Source organism: Salvelinus fontinalis, unplaced genomic scaffold, assembly GCF_029448725.1.
Source record: "Salvelinus fontinalis isolate EN_2023a unplaced genomic scaffold, ASM2944872v1 scaffold_0098, whole genome shotgun sequence".
Taxonomy (NCBI): Eukaryota; Metazoa; Chordata; class Actinopteri; order Salmoniformes; family Salmonidae; genus Salvelinus; species Salvelinus fontinalis.
Window position 1 is genome coordinate 247377 of NW_026600307.1, and position 25479 is coordinate 272855.

General features: G+C 46.0%; 1 protein-coding gene across 1 annotated transcript; it reads left to right on the forward strand.

Annotated features, from left to right (window-relative positions):
* The first annotated feature begins 4070 nt into the window (after window positions 1-4070).
* LOC129843090 (uncharacterized) lies at window positions 4071-18271 on the forward strand. Its single transcript, XM_055911844.1, has 8 exons — window positions 4071-4172; window positions 6169-6327; window positions 12381-12501; window positions 13077-13138; window positions 13288-13413; window positions 14211-14299; window positions 16264-16440; window positions 17688-18271. Exons 1-8 carry the CDS (start codon window positions 4169-4171, stop codon window positions 17949-17951), a joined length of 1002 nt encoding a protein of 333 aa, XP_055767819.1. The 5' UTR covers window positions 4071-4168; the 3' UTR covers window positions 17952-18271.
* The last annotated feature ends 7208 nt before the right edge of the window (window positions 18272-25479 follow it).

The following is a 25479-nucleotide window of genomic DNA, read 5'->3' on the forward strand; positions in this document are numbered from 1 at the left end:
CATTTTGGACGTACCCCTGGTGTCCGTAGTAATACGCCTGGAGGTTAGTATGGGATTGTTCACGGCAAAGAAGTGATATATATATATATATATATACAGGGGGGCAAAAAAGTATTTAGTCAGCCACCAATTGTGCAAGTTCTCCCACTTAAAAAGATGAGAGAGGCCTGTAATTTTCATAATAGGTACACTTCAACTATGACAGACAAAATGAGAAGAAAAAAATACAGAAAAGAGGAGGAAAGAACTGATCCCAGCCATGAAAGCTGCCAGAGCCCCTGGGGACATTGCTTACATCTGCTATGACAGGCTCATTGTCCACCCTCCCTCCCAGAAGCCTGGAAGGGATGAGAGAGACAAGCCTGTGGGTTCATAGCTTCAACTCCACAACACAACACCAGCTGATTAATGGACTGCTGAATGTATATTTGTTTCTCTTGCTTTGTTTACTCTTTTCCATATTATGTCTCTGATCAGCTACACAGGAAAGGGCTGGAAACATCCCATATTAATATATGGAGCCTTAGAAATAAGGTTTATGAAATCAATAACTTGCTGACATCAGATAACATTCATACATTAGCCATTTATGAGACTCACTTAGATCATTTATTTGATGATACATCAGTAGCAATACAAGGATATTACAGTGCCTTGCAAAAGTATTCATCCCCCTTGGCATTTTTCCTATTTTGTTGCCTTACAACCTGTAATTTAAATTAGATTTTTATTTGGATATCATGTAATGGACAAAATAGTCCAAATTGGGGAGGCGAAAAAAAAACATGTTTCAAAAAAGTATTTTTTTTAAATTATGGAAAAGTGGTGCGTGCATAATTATTCACCCCCTATGCTATGAATCCCCTAAATAAGATCTGGTGCAACCAATTACCTTCTGAAGTCGCATAATTTGTTAAAGTCCACCTGTGTGCAATCTAAGTGTCACATGATCTGTCACATGATCTCAGTATATCTACACCTGTTCTGAAAGGCCACAGAGTCTGCAACACCACTAATCAAGGGGTAACACCAAGCAAGTGGTACCATGAAGACCAAGGAGCTCTCCATACAGGCCAGGGACAACGTTATGGAGAAGTACAGATCAGAGTGTGGCTGTTGAACAAGTTGAGGAGACTAAATTACTTGGCGTTACCTTAGATTGTAAACTGTCATGGTCAAAACATATAGATTTAATGGTTGTAAAGATGGGGAGAGGTCTGTCCGTAATAAAGAGATGCTCTGCTTTTTTGACACCACACTCCAAAAAGCAAGTTCTGCAGGCTCTAGTTTTGTCTACTCTTGATTGTGGTCCAGTCGTGTGGTCCAGTGCTGCAAGGAAAGACCTAGTTAAGCTGCAGCTGGTCCAGAACAGAGCGGCACGTCTTACTCTTCATTGTAATCAGAGGGCTGATATTAATACTATGCGTGCCAGTCTCTCTTGGCTAAGAGCCCTTTATATAGAACCCTTATTGCATTGCATTGTCTTCCATCTCCTATTGCACAAATAAACAGCAAATCTGGCTTCCTAAAACCGGAGAAGCAGCACCTCACAGCACAACGCCTCTCCTCTATTTGACCTAGATAGTTTTGCTAGATGTGTATGTATTGATATGTAGGTTACGTGTGCCTTTAAAAACAAGCAAGCATGTAGTTCTGTACTTGAGCTATTCTTGTCTATTGATCTTCTCTGTCCATGTTTCGTGTTTTGTGTTTCATGTTTTGTGTTTCGTGTGGAGTATCTGCTGCTAATGGGTATCCTAATAAAATACCAAATACTTTGAAGAATCTCAAATATAAAAAAAACTATTTGGATTTGTTTAACACTTTTTGGTTACTACATGATTCCATATGTGTTATTTCATAGTTTTGATGTCTTCACTATTATTCTACAGAGTAGAAAATAGTACAAATAAATAAATAAAAACCCTTTAATGTGTAGGTGTTCAAAGAAGTTTGACCGGTTGTGTAAATGTGATTCCTGTCCATAAAATTTTCAGGAATCCATATTTATAAATTGCAGTTATGCTCACGTCTTTGCATTCAAGACGACCTATAGCATAATAGCAACTCACCCATTATCTTTCTCAATCGCCTTCTGCACGTAATGTAAAATATTATTAATCAATTGGTACATCAGAGGAGGCTCCTCAGAGGAGGACAAGGAGAACTGTTTCTGTATGTGCTCAGGCATAAAGGGACTGAAATACGATGAAGAATAAATTGCCGATCGTGTAAAATGATGAACCAATAGTTGTTCATTTCCTAAAATGCTGCAACCATTAAATTACAATAGTTGTTGATTTTCTAAAACGCTGCAATGTTAAATTGGACTGTAGAAGAAATGATATCACCAAGGTGCCAAAACCACACACACACACACACACACAGTACACTTCTTATCGGCAGACTCAGTAGCCTCGGTTTTTCTAATGACTGCCTTGCCTGATTCACCAACTACTTTGCAGACAGAGTTCAGTGTGTCAAATCGGAGGGCATGTTGTCCGGTCCTCTGGCAGTCTCTATGGGGGTACCACAGGGTTCAATTCTCGGGCCGACTCTTTTCTCTGTATATATCAATGATGTTGCTCTTGCTACGGGCGATTCCCTGATCCACCTCTACGCAGACGACACCATTCTGTATACTTCTGGCCCTTCCTTGGACACTGTGCTATCTAACTTCCAAACAAGCTTCAATGCCATACAACACTCCTTCCGTGGCCTCCAACTGCTCTTAAACGCAAGTAAAACCAAATGCATGCTTTTCAACCGTTCGCTGCCTGCACCCGCACGCCCGACTAGCATCACCACCCTGGACGGTTCCGACCTAGAATATGTGGACATCTATAAGTACCTAGGTGCCTGGTTAGACTGTAAACTCTCCTTCCAGACTCATATCAAACATCTCCAATCCAAAATCAAATCTAGAGTCGGCTTTCTATTTCGCAACAAAGCCTCCTTCACTCACGCCGCCAAACTTACCCTAGTAAAACTGACTATCCTACCGATCCTCGACTTCGGCGATGTCATCTACAAAATAGCTTCCAATACTCTACTCAGCAAACTGGATGCAGTTTATAGCAGTGCCATCCGTTTTGTTACTAAAGCACCTTATACGACCCACCACTGCGACCTGTATGCCCTAGTCGGCTGGCCCTCGCTACATGTTCGTTGTCAGACCCACTGGCTCCAGGTCATCTACAAGGCTATGCTAGGTAAAGTGCCGCCTTATCTCAGTTCACTGGTCACGATGGCTACACCCACCCGTAGCACGCGCTCCAGCAGGTGTATCTCACTGATCATCCCTAAAGCCAAAACCTAATTTGGCCGCCTTTCCTTCCATTTCTCTGCTGCCTGCGACTGGAACGAATTGCAAAAATCTCTGAAGTTGGAGACTTTTATCTCCCTCAACAACTTTAACCATCTGCTATCCGAGCAGCTAACCGATCGCTGCAGCTGTACATAGTCCATCTGTAAACTACCCACCAAATTTACCTACCTCACCCCCATACTGCTTTTATTTATTTACTTTTCTGCTCTTTTGCACACCAGTATCTCTACTTGCACATCATCATCTGATGATTTATCACTCCAGTGTTAATCTGCTAAATTGTAATTATTCGATTTATTGCCTACCTCCTCATGCCTTTTGCACACATTGTATATAGATTCTTTTTTTTCTACCATGTTATTGACTTGTTTATTGTTTACTCCATGTGTAACTCTGTGTTGTCTGTTCACACTGCTATGCTTTATCTTGGCCAGGTCGCAGTTGCAAATGAGAACTTGTTCTCAACTAGCCTACCTGGTTAAATAAAGGTGAAAAAAAATAAAAATAAAAAAATACTAAGATTATTATAGAAGCCTTGCCAAGTCTGCTGCTGGAAACAGGTGTTCCACTGCAGGCCAAATCACAATCAATTTGAATGTCAGGGAACACATAAATTGACATGATTTGCATTTTCCATATTCTATTCAAGGAGGCTCTGTATTGACCTTGGATCCCTTGTGTGTGTGTGTGTGTGTGTGTGTGTGTGTGTGTGTGTGTGTGTGTGTGTGTGCGGCACAGGACTCCGACAGACAGGGAGATAAACCTCTTGGAGAGTTCAACACTGAAGAAGTCTGCCAATGGTTCAGCAGGATCGGCCTGCACAAATGCCTTACGTACATCATGGGTAACACACACACACACACACACACACACATAGACACACACACACACACCACACACACACACACACCCACACAGACACACACACACACAGACACATAGACACACACACAAATAGACACACACACACACACACATAGACACACACACACACCACACACACACACACCCACACAAATAGACACACACACACACACACACATCACACACACACACACCCACACAGACACACACCCACACAGACACACACCCACACAGACACACACCCACACAGACACATAGACACACACACACACACACACACACACACACACACACACACACACACACACACACACACACACACACACACACACACACACAGACCACACACACACCACACCACACACACAAATGATTATGTTATATCTGTATTTAATTCATTATTGTGTTTTTATACTACTTTTTCACATGGGCTAAGACTAAGACTAAAGCTAAATTAATATTCAACAGTGTGTAAGTTGTCTATTCTTTTTAAAAAATCCTCTCACCTCCCTCCCCTCCTCTCTCCTCCTTCCTCCTCTCTCTCCTCCTTGCTCTCCTCCTATCGCTTCCCTTCCTCCTCTCCCCCTCCTCTCTCTCCTACCTCCTCTCCCCTATCTCCTTCCTCCCTCCTCTCCCCCTCTCTCTCCTCTTCCTCCACCTACTCTCTATCCTCCTCTCTCCTCCCATCCCTCTCCTCTCTCTCATCCTCCCCTCCTCCTCTCTCTCCTCTTCCTCCCCCTCATCCTCTCTCTCCTCTTCCTCCCCCCCCTCCTCTCTCTCCTCTTCCTCCCCCTCCTCCTCTCTCCTCTTCCTCCCCCTCCTCCTCTCTCCCTCTCCCCTCTCTCCTCCTCCTCCTCTCTCCTCTTCCTCCCCCTCCTCCTCTCTCCCTCTCCCCTCTCTCCTCCTCCTCCTCTCTCCTCCTCCTCTCTCCTCTTCCTCCCCCTCCTCCTCTCTCCCTCTCCCCTCTCTCCTCCTCCTCCTCTCTCCTCCTCCTCTCTCCTCTTCCTCCCCCTCCTCCTCTCTCCCTCTCCCCTCTCTCCTCCTCCTCCTCTCTCCTCCTCCTCTCTCCTCTTCCTCCCCCTCCTCCTCTCTCCCTCTCCCCTCTCTCCTCCTCCTCCTCTCTCCTCCTCCTCTCTCTTCTTCCTCCTCTCTCCTCCTCCTCCTCCTCCTCTCTCCTCCTTCTCCTCCTCCTCCTCCTCTCTCTTCTTCCTCCTTCTCCTCCTCCTCCTCCTCTCTCTTCTTCCTCCTCTCTCCTCCCCCTCCTCCTCTCTCCTCTTCCTCCTCTCTCCTCCTTCTCCTCCTCCTCCTCCTCTCTCCTCTCTCCTCCTTCCCCTCTTCCTCTCTCCTCCTCCTCCTCTCTCTTCTTCCTCCTCTCTCCTCCTCCTCCTCCTCTCTCTTCTTCCTCCTCTCTCCTCCCCCTCCTCCTCTCTCCTCTTCCTCCTCTCTCCTCCTTCTCCTCCTCCTCCTCCTCTCTCCTCTCTCCTCCTCCCCCTCCTCCTCTCTCTTCTCCCCTATCCTCCCATCCCTCTCCTCTCTCATCTCTATTGCATAATCTCTTCTTCTTTTATCTTTCCAAAAACATTCCATGCTGACTTTGCCAATTTGCTTATCTTATTAAAACATATTTTTCTACAACATAGATTAACTTTTTTCTCAGACCATAATTACATCCTATTCGGGAAATATATGTTGAATTAATGATTTTTCTCTACAGGTTCTAGATCTTTTTGAAAATGTGTGGAAGATGTCATTGTAAAAGTATTAACTTGTAAATGGTCACGCAAGGCTTCATTCCGACTGTTTTCGGGTTCTATGTGGTCTGTTGTGGGTTCCATATTTGAGGGAGCTGAAGATGTTTTGGGGACTGTTTTGGGTTTCCATTGGGACAGGTTTGGGGTTCTATGAGGGCTGTTTGGGGGGTTCCACGGGGGCTAATCTCTGATCTCTGTCTGCTCCTGACCCCTGACCCCTGACAGAGGCAGAGCTGTGTGGAACTGATATAGCCTCAATAGACCTGACAACCCTGGAGGTCCTTCACATCTCCAGTCTGGAGGAGAGAGAGCAGCTCCTATCAGCTGTATACAGAGAGCTACACCCGCCCAGCACCACCTCACAGAAACTGGACTCCCTGTTGGGTATGATCATTTAATCAGCCGATCAATCGATCTGTCATCACTTCCAACCCGGGTAGAAGGTAGCCAAGCAATTAGATCATTGGGCCAGTAACCAGCAGGTAGCCAAGCGGTTAGATCATTGGGCCAGTAACCAGCATGTAGTCTAGTGGTTAGATCATTGGGCCAGTAACCAGCAGGTAGTCTAGTGGTTAGATCATTGGGCCAGTAACCAGTAGGTAATCTAGTGGTTAGATCGTTGGGCCAGTAACCGAAAGGTAGTCTAGTGGTTAGATCACTGGGCCAGTAACCAGCAGGTAGCCAAGCGGTTAGATCATTGGGCCAGTAACCAGCAGGTAGCCAAGCGGTTAGATCATTGGGCCAGTAACCAGCAGGTAGTCTAGTGGTTAGATCATTGGGCCAGTAACCAGCAGGTAGCCAAGCGGTTAGATCATTGGGCCAGTAACCAGTAGGTAGCCAAGCGGTTAGATCATTGGGCCAGTAACCAGCAGGTAGTCTAGTGGTTAGATCATTGGGTCAGTAACCAGTAGGTAGCCAAGCGGTTAGATCATTGGGCCAGAAACCAGCAGGTAGCCAAGCGGTTAGATCATTGGGCCAGTAACCAGCAGGTAGTCTAGTGGTTAGATCATTGGGCCAATAACCAGCAGGTAGCCAAGCGGTTAGATCATTGGGCCAGTAACCAGTAGGTAGTCTATTGGTTAGATCATTGGGCCAGTAACCAGCAGGTAGCCAAGCTGTTAGATCATTGGGCCAGTAACCGAAAGGTGGCTGGTTCAAATACCTGAGGCGACAAGGTGAAATATCTGCTGATGTGCCCTTGAGCAAGGCACTTAAACCTTAATTTGCGGCAGGGGATCTGTACTACTATGACTGACCCTGTCAAACAACACCTATCATACTACTATGGCTGACCCTGTAAAACAACACCTATCATACTACTATGACTGACCCTGTAAAACAACACCTATCATACTACTATGACTGACCCTGTACAACAACACCTATCATACTACTATGACTGACCCTGTAAAACAACACCTATCATACTACTATGACTGACCCTGTAAAACAACACCTATCATACTACTATGACTGACCCTGTAAAACAACACCTATCATACTACTATGACTGACCCTGTATAACACCTATCATACTACTATGACTGACCCTGTACAACAACACCTATCATACTACTATGTCTGACCCTGTAAAACAACACCTATCATACTACTATGACTGACCCTGTACAACAACACCTATCATACTACTATGACTGACCCTGTAAAACAACACCTATCATACTACTATGACTGACCCTGTAAAACAACACCTATCATACTACTATGACTGACCCTGTATAACACCTATCATACTACTATGACTGACCCTGTACAACAACACCTATCATACTACTATGTCTGACCCTGTAAAACAACACCTATCATACTACTATGACTGACCCTGTAAAACAACACCTATCATACTACTATGACTGACCCTGTAAAACAACACCTATCATACTACTATGACTGACCCTGTAAAACAACACCTATCATACTACTATGACTGACCCTGTAAAACAACACCTATCATACTACTATGACTGACCCTGTAAAACAACACCTATCATACTACTATGACTGACCCTGTAAAACAACACCCATCATACTACTAGGACTGACCCTGTAAAACAACACATTACACTGCACCTATCATACTACTATGGCTGACCCTGTAAAACAACACCTATCATACTACTATGACTGACCCTGTAAAACAACACCTATCATACTACTATGACTGACCCTGTAAAACAACACCTATCATACTACTATGACTGACCCTGTAAAACAACACCTATCATACTACTATGACTGACCCTGTAAAACAACACCTATCATACTACTATGACTGACCCTGTAAAACAACACCTATCATACTACTATGACTGACCCTGTAAAACAACACCTATCATACTACTATGACTGACCCTGTAAAACAACACCCATCATACTACTAGGACTGACCCTGTAAAACAACACATTACACTGCACCTATCATACTACTATGGCTGACCCTGTAAAACAACACCTATCATACTACTATGACTGACCCTGTAAAACAACACCTATCATACTACTATGACTGACCCTGTAAAACAACACCTATCATACTACTATGACTGACCCTGTACAACAACACCTATCATACTACTATGACTGACCCTGTAAAACAACACATTACACTGCACCTATCATACTACTATGGCTGACCCTGTAAAACAACACCTATCATACTACTATGACTGACCCTGTATAACACCTATCATACTACTATGACTGACCCTGTAAAACAACACCTATCATACTACTATGACTGACCCTGTAAAACAACACCCATCATACTACTAGGACTGACCCTGTAAAACAACACATTACACTGCACCTATCATACTACTATGACTGACCCTGTATAACAACACCTATCATACTACTAGGACTGACCCTGTACAACAACACATTACATCCAGTGTATGTGACACTTTTTCGAGGGGTTAATCGATTAGACGATCCATCTATCTATTAATCTATCTGCCGATCAGTCAATCAATCAGTCAACTAACCCATCAATCACATCTTTCCCTTCATTGTTGAATGTGTCATCTGAACATGTATGGCATTTAAAAGTAATACAAATAATAATTGATTGGATTTATATAGTCTTTTTCCAGATTTTCAAAGCGCTTTTCAATGTAACTTCCCCAATCCTCCTGTAACGACTGGTGCTCTCCTCATCCTCGGATGAGGTGAGGAGAGAAGGATCTTCGGACCAAAACGCAGCTTTTGGGAAATAAGCCATCTTTATTATAACAACGATAAAGATGGTAACACGAAACGAAACAAAACACTTTCAAAACTACAAAATAACAAAACGACGTTGACGAGACCTGAACATAAACTTACATAACTAAACATAAACTTACGTACAGGAAACAGACGACATCGAAACGAAACGAAACAAACAAACGCTACAGTCCCATGTGGTACGAACATAAATACTGACACAGGAGACAATCACCCACAAACAAACAGTGAGAATGCCCTACCTAAATATGACTCTTGATTAGAGGAAAACGCAAACCACCTGCCTCTAATCAAGAGCCATACCAGGCAAACCAAAACCAACATAGAAACAAATAACATAGACTGCCCACCCAAAACTAACGCCCTGACCATAAACACATAAAAACAACATAAAACAGGTCAGGACTGTTACAGTACCCCCCCCTCAAGGTGCGAACGCCGGGCGCACCAGCACAAAGTCCAGGGGAGGGTCCGGGTGGGCAGTTGACCACGGTGGTGGTTCCGGCTCAGGACGCTGTCCCCACACCACCATAGTCACTCCCCTCTTCTGTCTACCCCTTCCACTGACCACCCTAAAACTACTTTCCCCTAAATAAACAGCCAGCACCGGGACAAGGGGCAGCACCGGGACAAGGGGTAGCACCGGGACAAGGGGCAGCACCGGAACAAGAGGCAGCACCGGAATAAGGGGCAGCACCGGAATAAGGGGCAGCACCGGGACAAGGGGCAGCACCGGGACAAGGGGCAGCACCGGGACAAGGGGCAGCACGGGACAAGGGGCAGCACCGGGACAAGGGGCAGCACCGGGACAAGGGGCAACACCGGGACAAGGGGCAACACCGGGACAAGGGGCAACACCGGGACAAGGGGCAGATCCCGGCTGAAGGACTCTGGCAGGTCCTGGCTGGACGGCTCTGGCAGGTCCATGCAGGCTGACGGCTCTCGACACTCATGGCAGACTGACGGCTCTCTACGCTCATGGCAGGCTGACGGCTCTCGACACTCATGGCAGGCTGACGGCTCTCGACGCTCATGGCAGGCTGACGGCTCTGGCTGCTCATGGCTCTCTGACGGCTCTGGCTGCTCATGGCTCTCTGACGGCTCTGGCTGCTCATGGCTCTCTGACGGCTCTGGCTGCTCATGGCTCTCTGACGGCTCTGGCTGCTCATGGCTCTCTGACGGCTCTGGCTGCTCATGGCTCGCTGGCGGCTCTGGCAGATCCTGTCTGGTTGGCGGCTCTGGCAGATCCTGTCTGGTTGGCGGCTCTGGCAGATCCTGTCTGGTTGGCGGCTCTGGCAGATCCTGTCTGGCGGGCGGCTCTAGCGGCTCCTGTCTGGCTGACGGCTCTAGCGGCTCCTGTCTGGCGGATGGCTCTGTAGGCTCATGGCAGACGGGCGGCTTTGCAGGCTCATGGCAGACGGGCGGCTTTGCAGGCTCCTGGCAGACGGATGACTCAGATGGCGCTGGGGAGACGGATGGCTCAGATGGCGCTGGGGAGACGGATGGCTCAGATGGCGCTGGGGAGACGGATGGCTCAGATGGCGCTGGGGAGACGGATGGCTCTGGCCGGATACGGTGCACTGTAGACCTGGTGCGTGGTGCCGGAACTGGAGGCACCGGGCTAAGGATAAGCACCTTCCTACTAGTGCGGGGAGCAGGGACAGGGCACACTGTACTCTCAAAGCCTACTCTATCCCTGATGCGAGGTACCGGCACTGGTGACGCCGGGCTGAGGACAAGCACATCAGGATTAGTAGGGGGAGAAGATACAGTTTGTACAGGGCTCTGGAGACGCACTGGTAGCTTAGTGCGTGGGGCCGGAACTGGAGGCACCGGGCTAGATACACGCACTACAGGGAGAGTGCGTGGAGGAGGAACAGGGCTCAGGATACGCACTGGTAGCCTAGTGCGTAGTGTAGACACTGTAGGTACTAGGCTGGGGCGGGGAGGTGGTGCCGGAAATACCGGACCGTGGAGGCGTACTGGCACTCTTGAGCATTGAGCCTGCCCAACCTTACCTGGTTGAATAATCCCGGTTGCCCGACCAGTGCGGGGAGGTGGAATAACCCGCACCGGGCTATGTAGGCGAACCGGAGAAACCATGCGTAAGGCAGGTGCCATGTATGCCGGCCCGAGGAGACGCACTGGAGACCAGACGCGTTGAGCCGGCCTCATGACACCTGGCTCAATACCCAATCTAGCCCTCCCAGTGCGGGGAGGTGGAATAACCCGCACTGGGCTATGCACTCGTACAGGAGACACCGTGCGCTCTACTGCGTAACACGGCGCCTGCCCGTACTCCCGCTCTCCATGGTAAGCCTGGGAAGTGGGCGCAGGTCTCCTACCTGCCCTTGGCCCACTACCTCCTAGCCCCCCCCCAAGAAATTTTTGGGAATTACTTACGGGCTTTTTCGGCTTCCGTGCCAGACGCGTTCCCTCATAGCTCCGGTTCCTCTCCCCGGTAGCCTCTGCTCTCCTCAGTGCCTCCACCTGTTCCCATGGGAGGCGATCCCTCCCAGCCAGGATCTCCTCCCAAGTGTAGCAACCCTTTCCGTCCAAAACATCATCCCATGTCCATTGCTCCTTTCTCTCCTGTCCCTTACTCCGTTTAATTTTCCCTTGCCGCTTGGTCTTAGCGTGGTGGGTGATTCTGTAACGACTGGTGCTCTCCTCATCCTCGGATGAGGTGAGGAGAGAAGGATCTTCGGACCAAAACGCAGCTTTTGGGAAATAAGCCATCTTTATTATAACAACGATAAAGATGGTAACACGAAACGAAACAAAACACTTTCAAAACTACAAAATAACAAAACGACGTTGACGAGACCTGAACATAAACTTACATAACTAAACATAAACTTACGTACAGGAAACAGACGACATCGAAACGAAACGAAACAAACAAACGCTACAGTCCCATGTGGTACGAACATAAATACTGACACAGGAGACAATCACCCACAAACAAACAGTGAGAATGCCCTACCTAAATATGACTCTTGATTAGAGGAAAACGCAAACCACCTGCCTCTAATCAAGAGCCATACCAGGCAAACCAAAACCAACATAGAAACAAATAACATAGACTGCCCACCCAAAACTAACGCCCTGACCATAAACACATAAAAACAACATAAAACAGGTCAGGACTGTTACACCTCCAAGTAGCTAGCTGTTTGCTCTCCTTGTAGAAACCTTGGGTCCTAACAACGTAGAGAAATTCACAGCAGCATTGGTGACCATGAGCAAATCCAAGTCCTTTCAGCATGTAAGCTGCCTCAACATGAATCAAAGGAAATCCTTTAAATTCAGGTATGTATGCCTAGCTATTCTCAGTACCGACCCACCATTCAGTTATATTCTATATTCTATTCCACTATGTTCTATATTCTATTCTGTTCTATATTCTATTCTGTTCTATATTCTATTCTGTTCTATATTCTATAATATTCTATTCTGTTCTATGTTCTATTCTGTTCTATATTCTATTATATTATGTTCTGTGTTCTATTCTGTTCTATATTATATTCTATTATGTCCGATGTTCTATATTCTATTATGTCCTGTGTTCTATTCTGTTCTATATTCTGTTCTATATTATATTCTATTATGTTCTATATTATATTTTATTCTATTATGTTCTATATTATTTTCTCTATTCTGTTCTATATTCTATTCTTCTCTGTTCTATATTCTTTTCTATTATGTTCTATATTCTATTTTATTCTATTATGTTCTATTCTGTTCTATATTCTATTCTATTCTGTTCTATATTCTATTCTGTTCTGTTCTATATTCTGTTCTGTTCTATATTCTATTCTGTCCTATATTCTATTCTATACTGTCAATATGACCCAAGTGTGTATTTTCCTTTCTCCCTGTAATAGATGCAAAAGCCCTGACCCTATGAACCAGAGGACCTCTCTGCTGATGGAGATCACCATAAATGGTTTATTGATATTAAATCTGTTAAGAATCAATGTGTACATTACTTCTATATATCTCAGGACTGGTCATTTTACTGGCACTATAACTTGCACATACAACTAGCTAGTGATTCCATACGGACTGATCATAATGTCATGGTGTGTGATTCAGCGTCAGTGCAGATAGTCCATCTGCGGATCCCCAGAGAGACCACGGTGGGGAAGGTGATGGAGTCCTGTCTAAGGATGCTAGGAATGACAGAGGACAAGGAACTCTTCAGCCTCACAGACAAACCAGGTCTGTGTTAACCACTCATAGTATGAATGATGGAATGACTGACTGACGGACTGGCTGACTGGCTGAATGGCTAAGACTGACGGGCTGAATGACTGGCTCACAGGCTGAGATGGACAGGTTGGCTGACTGGCTAACTGGCTGGCTGACTGGCTGGCTGACTGGCTGACTGGCTGGCTGACTGGCTGACTGGCTAATGGCTAGCTGACTAGCTGAGACTAACTGGCTGACTGGCTGACAAGGCTGAGACTGACTGGCTGAGACTGACTAGCTGGCTGACTGTCTGAGACTGACTGTCTGAGGCTGACTGGCTGACTGACACTAAATGGCTAACTGGCTGACTGGCTGACTGAGACTAACTGACTAACTGGCTGACTGGATGACTAGCTGACTAACTGGCTGACTGACTGGCTGACTGACTGGCTAACTGACTGGCTGACTGACTAGCTGAGACTGACTGATTGGGACTAACTGGCTAACTGGCTAACTGGCTAACTGGCTAACTGGCTAACTGGCTGACTGGCTGACTGGCTGACTGGCTGACTGGCTGACTGGCTAACTGGCTGACTGGCTGACTGGCTGACTGGCTGACTGGCTGACTGAGACTAGGAGATGACAAGACAGCACAAACAGATCTGGGACCAGTCTAGTGTAACCCTCTGCCTTTACTATAAGACAGCACAAACAGATCTGGGACCAGGCTACTGCTTTAGCAGGGTTGTGACATACTATATAATTTTTTGGCCATATATATCATTGGACAGGTGACAATAAATTACGTTTTTGTCTGTGCTTTGAAGGTTCTTCAGAGGAGCTGTCATCAGATCAACAGATAGTTGACTTGGCAAGCTCAGAGAACAAATATCTAGAGCTGTATCTGTGCAAAAAGGTAAGACGTGCAAGCCATTGCCACTTACAATTTGCAGTCATACTAGTCACAGACAACATGTTCCAATGCCCGAACAGCACAGTGTTTCTCAATGTAACAGACAGCTTGTTCTAGTGTCAGACAGGACAGCAGTAGATCAGTAGTCTCTAGTGTCAGACAGGACAGCAGTAGATCAGTAGTCTCTAGTGTCAAACAGGACAGCAGTAGATCAGTAGTCTCTAGTGTCAAACAGGACAGCAGTAGATCAGTAGTCTCTAGTGTCAGACAGGACAGCAGTAGATCAGTAGTCTCTAGTGTCAAACAGGACAGCAGTAGATCAGTAGCCTCTAGTATCAGACAGGACAGCAGTAGATCATTAGTCTCTAGTGTCAGACAGGACAGTATTAGATCAGTAGTCTCTAGTGTCAGACAGGACAGTATTAGATCAGTAGTCTCTAGTGTCAGACAGGACAGCAGTAGATCAGTAGTCTCTAGTGTCAGACAGGACAGCAGTAGATCATTAGTCTCTAGTGTCAGACAGGACAGTATTAGATCAGTAGTCTCTAGTGTCAGACAGGACAGCAGTAGATCAGTAGTCTCTAGTGTCAGACAAGACAGCAGTAGATCAGTAGTCTCTAGTGTCAGACAGGACAACAGTAGATCAATTTCAATCAATTTTATTTTATATAGCCCTTCGTACATCAGCTAATATTTCGAAGTGCTGTACAGAAACCCAGCCTAAAACCCCAAACAGCTAGTAATGCAGGTGTAGAAGCACGGTGGCTAGGAAAAACTCCCTAGAAAGGCCAAAACCTAGGAAGAAACCTAGAGAGGAACCAGGCTATGAGGGGTGGCCAGTCCTCTTCTGGCTGTGCCGGGTGGAGATTATAACAGAACTATGCCAAGATGTTCAGAAATGTTCATAAGTGACAAGCATGGTCAAATAATAATCATGAATAATTTTCAGTTGGCTTTTCATAGCTGATCATTAAGAGTTGAAAAACAACAGGTCTGGGACAGGTGGCGGTTCCATAACCGCAGGCAGAACAGCTGAAACTGGAATAGCAGCAAGGCCAGGTGGACTGGGGACAGCAAGGAGTCACCACGGGCGGCAGTCCCGACGCATGGTCCTAGGGCCCAGGTCCTCCGAGAGAAAGAAAGAGAGAAGGAGAAAATTAGAGAGAGCCAAGATTTTCAAAATGTTCATAAATGACAAGCATGGTCAAATAATAATCAGGAATAAATCTCAGTTGGCTTTTCATAGCCGATCATTAAGAGTTGAAAACAGCAGGTCTGGGACAGGTAGGGGTTCCATAACCGCAGGCAGAAGAGTTGAAACTGGAATAGCAGCAAGGCCAGGCGGACTGGGGGCAGCAAGGAGTCACCACGGCCGGTAGTCCCGACGTATGGTCCTAGGGCTCAGGTCCTCCGAGAGAAAGAGAGAAGGAGAAAATTAGAGAGAGCCAAGATTTTCAAAATGTTCATAAATAGATCAGTAGTCTCTAGTGTCAGACAGGACAGTATTAGATCAGTAGTCTCTAGTGTCAGACAGGACAGCAGCAGATCAGTAGTCTCTAGTGTCAGACAGGACAGCAGTTCAACTGTCTGACACTAGAGACTACTGATCTAATACTGTCCTGTTTGACACTAGAGACTACTGATCTACTGCTGTCCTGTCTGACACTAGAGACTACTGATCTAATACTGTCCTGTCTGACACTAGAGACTACTGATCTACTGCTGTCCTGTCTGACACTAGAGACTACTGATCTAATACTGTCCTGTCTGACACTAGAGACTACTGATCTACTGCTGTCCTGTCTGACACTAGAGACTACTGATCTAATACTGTCCTGTCTGACACTAGAGACTACTGATCTACTGCTGTCCTGTCTGACACTAGACACTACTAACTAGTCTGTTGTGGCTTGTGTAAAATACTTTGGGTTGTGAACTAATTGTCTTTTTGTTTTAAAACCCACCAGGAGAAACCTAAAGGTGTTGTCAAGCCCCAATCCTCAGCTACAACTTTCAACGGGTCCCTTGGCAACGGCCCAGTCAATCAAACCCGCCAGGTACAGGTGGTCAGCCAGCCAGGTAAAGAGGAAAAGATACGTGAGCTCCATGAACAGGTGGACTCTCTACAGAACGTCATCCAGGAGGTGAAATAAAGTAACGTTTTATTAATCATCCATGTGAATTTACATCATTTTCTTCTTCTTCTTTCGTCTTCTTTGTTTACTCCTCATAGCATCTAGGGGCCTTCTGCTAGCATATAATAGCATAGCATCTAGGGGCCTTCTGAAAGCATATAATAGCATAGCATCTAGGGGTCTACTGCTAGCATACAATAGCATAGCATCCAGGGGCCTTCTGCTAGCATATAATAGCATAGCATCTAGGGGCCTTCTGCTAGCATATAATAGCATAGCATCTAGGGGCCTTCTGAAAGCATATAATAGCATAGCATCTAGGGGTCTACTGCTAGCATACAATAGCATAGCATCTAGGGGCCTTCTGCTAGCATATAATAGCATAGCATCCAGGGGCCTTCTGAAAGCATATAATAGCATAGCATCTAGGGGTCTACTGCTAGCATATAATAGCATAGCATCTAGGGGTCTACTGCTAGCATATAATAGCATAGCATCTAGGGGCCTTCTGCTAGCATATAATAGCAAAGCATCTATGGGCCTACTGCTAGCATATAATAGCATAGCATCTAGTGGCCTTCTGCTAGCATATAATAGCATAGCATCTAGGGGCCTTCTGCTAGTATATAATAGCAAAGCATCTAGGGGCCTTCTGCTAGCATATAATAGCATAGCATCTAGGGGTCTACTGCTAGCATATAATAGCATAGCATCTAGGGGTCTACTGCTAGCATATAATAGCATAGCATCTAGGGGCCTTCTGCTAGCATATAATAGCATAGCATCTAGGGGCCTTCTGCTAGCATATAATAGCATAGCATCTAGGGGCCTTCTGCTAGCATATAATAGCATAGCATCTAGGGGCCTACTGCTAGCATATAATAGCATAGCATCTAGGGGCCTTCTGCTAGCATATAATAGCATAGCATCTAGGGGCCTTCTGCTAGCATATAATAGCATAGCATCTAGGGGCCTTCTGCTAGCATATAATAGCATAGCATCTAGGGGCCTACTGCTAGCATATAATAGCATAGCATCTAGGGGCCTTCTGCTAGCATATAATAGCATAGCATCTAGGGGTCTACTGCTAGCATATAATAGCATAGCATCTAGGGGCCATCTGCTAGCATATAATAGCATAGCATCTAGGGGCCTTCTGCTAGCATATAATAGCATAGCATCTAGGGGCCTTCTGCTAGCATATAATAGCATCTAGGGGCCTTTAATTCATTGTTTATTCCTAATGTTCACCCTAGGTTCAGGAGATCCACCACGGCCTGGTAGCATTCTGCTCAGAGCTGAAGAGAAAGGAAGGGGAGGTGGATGCGTCGGGGCTAAGATCCCCAGAGCTGAAGCAGCGCCTTGGGCTGGCTGTGGGACTGCTCAGGGACAAGAGACACAGTCTACAGAGCCTCCGAGAGTCCATGAGAGACACAGCTGCTCACACGAACAAGTATGTTCATAACAAAACTGTTTTTCCCATTATGCAATGCGCCAAAGAAAATGTAACTTTTATGTGAAATGCATTGGATCACAGCAACAATTAGGTATATTATATTATATATATTATATTATTTATATTATATGTCATATTGGTCTCTCAGACGTAGTACATGGCTGACAAAGTATTGATGGGAATTGAACTGGCGACCTTCAGGTTTCAGGCTTCCTGTCGCCCTACTACGGACAAAATATTAGTAGGTCTAATAGTGATGTTTGAGACAAGCATTTGTGACTTTTGATTAGCTTTTAGAACTAGTTTTTAACACTTTGGTCTCCGGTAGCCTAAACCTTTTTCATAAAAAAATTCTATAGCATGTCATATGTTCCCAACCAATAAAAATTCTTACACAATGTTCAGAGTGAGTCCATATTCATTGAAAGGGAAGTTTATCAGTCATATTTGGGCTCCCAAGTGGCACAGCGGTCTAAGGCACTGCACCTCAATGCTAGAGGTGTCACTATAGACCCTGGTTCGATTCCAGGCTTTATCACAACCTTGATGTTATTGGGAGTTACAGGGCTCCGGGCAGCCGAGCGGAAATGGAGGAAAACTGGAGGAAATGGAGGAAATGGAGGAAAACTCGCCTCCCTGCGGACCTGGCATCCTTTCACTCCCTCCTCTCTACATTTTCCTCTTCTGTCTCTGCTGCTAAAGCCACTTTCTACCACTCTAAATTCCAAGCATCTGCCTCTAACCCTAGGAAGCTCTTTGCCACCTTCTCCTCCCTCCTGAATCCTCCTCCCCCTCCCCCCCCCTCCTCCCTCTCTGCAGACGACTTCGTCAACCATTTTGAAAAGAAGGTCGACGACATCCGATCCTCGTTCGCTAAGTCAAACGACACCGCTGGTTCTGCTCACACTGCCCAACCCTGTGCTTTGACCTCTTTCTCCCCTCTCTCTCCAGATGAAATCTCGCGTCTTGTGACGGCCGGCCGCCCAACAACCTGCCCGCTTGACCCTATCCCCTCCTCTCTTCTCCAGACCATTTCCGGAGACCTTCTACCTTACCTCACCTCGCTCATCAACTCATCCTTGACCGCTGGCTACGTCCCTTCCGTCTTCAAGAGAGCGAGAGTTGCACCCCTTCTGAAAAAACCTACACTCGATCCCTCCGATGTCAACAACTACAGACCAGTATCCCTTCTTTCTTTTCTCTCCAAAACTCTTGAACGTGCCGTCCTTGGCCAGCTCTCCTGCTATCTCTCTCAGAATGACCTTCTTGATCCAAATCAGTCAGGTTTCAAGACTAGTCACTCAACTGAGACTGCTCTTCTCTGTATCACGGAGGCGCTCCGCACTGCTAAAGCTAACTCTCTCTCCTCTGCTCTCATCCTTCTAGACCTATCGGCTGCCTTCGATACTGTGAACCATCAGATCCTCCTCTCCACCCTCTCCGAGTTGGGCATCTCCGGCGCGGCCCACGCTTGGATTGCGTCCTACCTGACAGGTCGCTCCTACCAGGTGGCGTGGCGAGAATCTGTCTCCTCACCACGCGCTCTCACCACTGGTGTCCCCCAGGGCTCTGTTCTAGGCCCTCTCCTATTCTCGCTATACACCAAGTCACTTGGCTCTGTCATAACCTCACATGGTCTCTCCTATCATTGCTATGCAGACGACACACAATTAATCTTCTCCTTTCCCCCTTCTGATGACCAGGTGGCGAATCGCATCTCTGCATGTCTGGCAGACATATCAGTGTGGATGACGGATCACCACCTCAAGCTGAACCTCGGCAAGACGGAGCTGCTCTTCCTCCCGGGGAAGGACTGTCCGTTCCATGATCTCGCCATCACGGTTGACAACTCCATTGTGTCCTCCTCCCAGAGCGCTAAGAACCTTGGCGTGATCCTGGACAACACCCTGTCGTTCTCCACCAACATCAAGGCGGTGGCCCGTTCCTGTAGGTTCATGCTCTACAACATCCGCAGAGTACGACCCTGCCTCACACAGGAAGCGGCGCAGGTCCTAATCCAGGCACTCGTCATCTCCCGTCTGGATTACTGCAACTCGCTGCTGGCTGGGCTCCCTGCCTGTGCCATTAAACCCCTACAACTCATCCAGAACGCCGCAGCCCGTCTGGTGTTCAACCTTCCCAAGTTCTCTCACGTCACCCCGCTCCTCCGCTCTCTCCACTGGCTTCCAGTTGAAGCTCGCATCCGCTACAAGACCATGGTGCTTGCCTACGGAGCTGTGAGGGGAACGGCACCTCAGTACCTTCAGGCTCTGATCAGGCCCTACACCCAAACAAGGGCACTGCGTTCATCCACCTCTGGCCTGCTCGCCTCCCTACCACTGAGGAAGTACAGTTCCCGCTCAGCCCAGTCAAAACTGTTCGCTGCTCTGGCCCCCCAATGGTGGAACAAACTCCCTCACGACGCCAGGACAGCGGAGTCAATCACCACCTTCCGGAGACACCTGAAACCCCACCTCTTCAAGGAATACCTAGGATAAAGCAATCCTTCTGCCCCCCCCCCCCCCCCCCTTAAAAGATCTGATGCACTATTGTAAAGTGGCTGTTCCACCGGATGCCATAAGGTGAATGCACCAATTTGTAAGTCGCTCTGGATAAGAGCGTCTGCTAAATGACTTAAATGTAAATGTAAATGAGTCCCATATGGCAGGGCACAATTGTCCCAGCGTTGTCCAGGTTAGGGTTTGGTCCGGGGTAGGCCATCATTGTAAAGAATGATTAGTTCACAACTGACTTGCTTAGTTAAATAAAGGTTAAAATAAATCAATATTCATGGTGACATTCACAATATGTGGTGTGAAAAAAAAATGAAAGCAGTTGAAACAACCCATCTGAACACTTCCTCATATTTCAAATCAACTTCCTCACTCACTCATTAAATAATTTGTGCACCTGCACAATACGTGTGAATTAGTAGCCCGTTGTAGCCAAGTTAATGCAACAGCTAGTGACCTTCTCAAAGAGTGTGGACCTATTGGTGCAGCAGATAATAATAAGGTGTTGAACTGGCAGTAGCTGAGATCTACTGCCGTTTAGGGACTAGCCCTGAATTTACAAGTAAAATAATACGCTGTTATGCAGTTATTCACATAAAGCTAATTCCCTCCTGTGTCTGTGTTATGTGATTGTCTCCTTGTAACTACCTGGGAAACATTACTTTATTTTAATTCTCACTGTAACTACAGTGCCTTGCAAAAGTATTCACCCTTCTTGGCGTTTTCCCTATTTTGTTGGATTACAACCTGTTATTTAAATGGATTTTATTTGGATTTCACGTAATGGACATACACAAAATAGTCTAAAGTGGTGAAGTGAAATTTTTAAAATTACTTGTTTCAAAAAATGTACAAAAATTTAAAACAGAAAGTGCTTCTGTATTTTGGATTGTTCTTATTTTCCTCAATTAAGTTGGAAAAATAGGATGACCGAGCAGCAGTGAGGGCTCTTCGAAACTACACGGTACTGTCTTTCCAAGCTAGTCGGAAGACTTCAGATTTGGTGTGGCGCCATTTCCGTTCCACTTTTCTGGAAGGTTGCTTCAGAGCTCGGGTATTTTCTGTATACCAGGAAGCTAGTTTCTTATGTCAAATGTTTTTAGGGGTGCGACTGCATCTAGGGTATTGCGCAAGGTTAAATTGAGTTCCTCAGTTAAGTGGTTAACTGATTTTTGTCCTCTGACGTCCTTGGGTAGGCGGAGGGAGTCTGGAAGGGCATCTAGGAATCTTTGGGTTGTCCGAGAATTTATAGCACGACTTTTGATGATCCTTGGTTGGGGTCTGAGCAGATTATTTGTTACGGTTGCAAACGTAATAAAATGGTGGTCCGATAGTCCAGGATTAAGTGGAAAAACATTAAGATCCACAACAATTATTCCACGGGACAAAACTAGGTCCAGAGTATGACTATGGCAGTGAGTAGGTCCGGAGACATGTTGGACAAAACCCACTGAGTCGATGATGGCTCCGAAAGCCTTTTGGAGTGGGTCTGTGGACTTTTCCATGTGAATACTAAAGTCACCAAAAATTGGAATATTATCTGCCATGACTACAAGGTTCGATAGGAATTCAGGGAACTCGGTGAGGAACGCTGTATATGGCCCAGGAGGCCTGTAAACAGTAGCTATAAAAAGTGACTGAGTAGGCTGCAAAGATTTCATGACTAGGAGCTCAAAAGACGAAAACATCGTTTTTTTTTATTGTAAATTGAAATTTGCTATCATCAATTTTAGTAACACCTCCGCCTTTGTGGGATGCGGGGGGGGGGGGGGGGGGGGGATATGGTCACTAGTGTAACCAGGAGGTGAGGCCTCATTTAACACAATAAATTCATCAGGCTTAAGCCATGTTTCAGTCAGGCCAATCACATCAAGATTATAATCAGTGATTAGTTCCTTGACTATAACTGCCTTGGAAGTGAGGGATCTAACATTAAGTAGCCCTATTTTGAGATGTGAGGTATCACGATCTCTTTCAATAATGAAAGGAATGGAGGAGGTCTTTATCCTAGTGAGATTGCTAAGGCGAACACCGCCATGTTTAGTTTTGTCCAACCTAGGTCGAGGCACAGACATGGTCTCAATTGGGGATGGCTGAGCTGACTACACTGACTATGCTAGTGGCAGACCACCATCTTGGCAGGCTGGCTAACAGCCTGCTGCCTGGCCTGCACCCTATCTCTAATGAAGCCCCTAAATAAGATCTGGTGCAACCAAATCACATAATTAGTTAGATTGCACACAGGTGGACTTTATTTAAGTGTCACATGATCTGTCACATGATCTCAGTATATATACACCTGTTCTGAAAGGCCCCAGAGTCTGCAACACCACTAAACAAGGGGCACCATGAAGACCAAGGAGCTCTCCAAACAGGTGAGGCCCCAGAGTCTGCAACACCACTAAGCAAGGGGCACCATGAAGACCAAGGAGCTCTCCAAACAGGTGAGGCCCCAGAGTCTGCAACACCACTAAGCAAGGGGCACCATGAAGACCAAGGAGCTCTCCAAACAGGTGAGGCCCCAGAGTCTGCAACAGCACTAAGCAAGGGGCACCATGAAGACCAAGGAGCTCTCCAAACAGGTGAGGCCCCAGAGTCTGCAACACCACTAAGCAAGGGGCACCATGAAGACCAAGGAGCTCTCCAAACAGGTGAGGCCCCAGAGTCTGCAACACCACCAAGCAAGGGGCACCACCAAGCAAGGTGCACCATGAAGACCAAGGAGCTCTTCAAACTGGAGAGCGACAAAGTTGTGGAGAAGTACGGATCAGGGTTGGGTTTTAAAAAATCATCTGAAACTTTGAACATCCAACTGAGGACCATTAATTCCATTATTAAAAAATGGAAAGAATAGGGCACCACAACAAACCTGCCAAGAGAGGGCCGCCCACCAAAACTCATGGACCAGGCAAGAAGGGCATTAATCTGAGAGGCAACAAAGAGACCAAAGATAACCCTGAAGGAGCTACAAAGCTCCACAGCAGAGATTGGAGTAGGACCACTTTAATCTGTACACTCCACAGAGCTGTGCTTTACAGAAGAGTAGCCAGAAAAAAGCCATTGCTTAAAGAAAAAAATAAGCAAACACATTTGGTGTTCGTCAAAAGGCCTGTGGGAGACTCCCCAAACATATGGAAGAAGGTACTCTGGTTAGATGAGACTAAAATGTAGCTTTTTGGCCATCAAGGAAAACACTATGTCTGGGGCAAACCAACACCTCTCATCACCCTGAGAACACCATCCCCACAGTGAGGCATGGTATTGGCAGCATCATGCTGTGGGGGTGTTTTTCATCGGCAGGGACTGGGAAACTGGTCAGAATTGAAGGAATGATGGATGGCGCTAAATGCAGGGAAATTCTTGGGGGAAACCTGTTTCAGTCTCCCAGAGATTTGAGACTGGGACGGAGGTTCACCTTCCAGCAGGACAATGACCCTAAGCATACTGCTAAATCAACACTTGAGTGGTTTAAGGGGAAACATTTAAATGTCTTGGAATGGCCTAGTCAAAGCCCAGACCTCAATTCAATTGAAAATCTGTGTTATGACTTAGTTTTGCATTGAAGAATGGGCAAAAATCCAGTGGCTAGATGTGCTAAGCTTATAGAGACATACCCCAAGAGACTTGCAGCTGTAATTGCTGCAAAAAGTACCTCTACAAAGTATTGACTTTGGGGGGATGAATAGTTATGCACACTCAAGTTTTCAGTTTTTTTGTCTTATTTCTTCTGTTTCACAATAAAAAATATTTTGCATCTTCAAAGTGGTAGGCATGTTGTGTAAATCATATGATTACGACCCCACCAAAATCTATTTTAATTCCAGGTTGTAAGGCAACAAAATAAAAATAGGAAAAATGCCAAGGGGGTGAATATTTTCACAAGCCACTGTACCTGGTAAATATTACGTTCCTTTATTTCTCCCTGTAACTACCTGGTAAACCTTAATTTGCTTTACTTTTCCCTGTAACTACCTGGTAAACATCACTTTATTTCTCCCTGTAATTGTCTGGCAAACATTACTTGATTTTATTTCTCCTTGTAACTACCTGGTAAACAGTGCTTTTTAAAAAAAATCCCTTTAACTACCTGGTAAACAGTGCTTTTTAAAAAAAATCCCTTTAACTACCTGGTAAAAACAGATTAATTTCTCCCTGTAACTACCTGGTAAACATTACTGTGTCATCCAGGTGATCAGAGATTATTATGACTTGTTATAAGCATGCATTGTATGTCCTCATTATTTGTGTATATATTTTGTATTATTAGGCAAGTCAGTTCTTATTTACAATGACAGCCTAGGAACAGCCTTGTTCAGGGGCAGAACGACAGCTTTTTACCATGTCAGCTCAGGGATTCGATCTAGCAACCTTTCGGTTACTGGCCCAATGCTCTAACCACCAGGCTACCTGCCGCCCCTACACTCTAACCACTAGGCTAGCTGCCGTCCCTAAACTCTAACCACTAGGCTACCTGCCGCCCCTACACTCTAACCGCTAGGCTACCTGCCGTCCCTACACTCTAACCGCTAGGCTACCTGCCGTCCCTAAACTCTAACCACTAGGCTACCTGCCGCCCCTACACTCTAACCGCTAGGCTACCTGCCGTCCCTACACTCTAACCGCTAGGCTACCTGCCGTCCCAAGGAATATAATAAACTCAGCAAAAAAAGAAACGTCCCTTTTTCAGGACTTGGTCTTTCAAAGATTCGTAAAAATCAAAATAACTTCACATATCTTCATTGTAAAGGGTTTAAACACTGTTTCCCATGCTTGTTCAATGAACCATAACAATTCATGAACATGCACCTGTGGAACGGTCATTAAGACACTAACAGCTTACAGATGGTAGGCAATTAAGGTCACAGTTATGAAAACGTTGGACACTAAAGTGGCCTTTCTACTGATTCGGAAATCACCAAAAGAAAGATGCCCAGGGTCCGTACTCATCTGCGTGAACGTGCCTTAGGCATGCTGCAAGGAGGCATCAGGACTGCAGATTTGGCCAGGGCAATAAATGACAATGTCCGTACTGTGAGACGCCTAAGACAGCGCTACAGGGAGACAGGACGGACAGCTGAT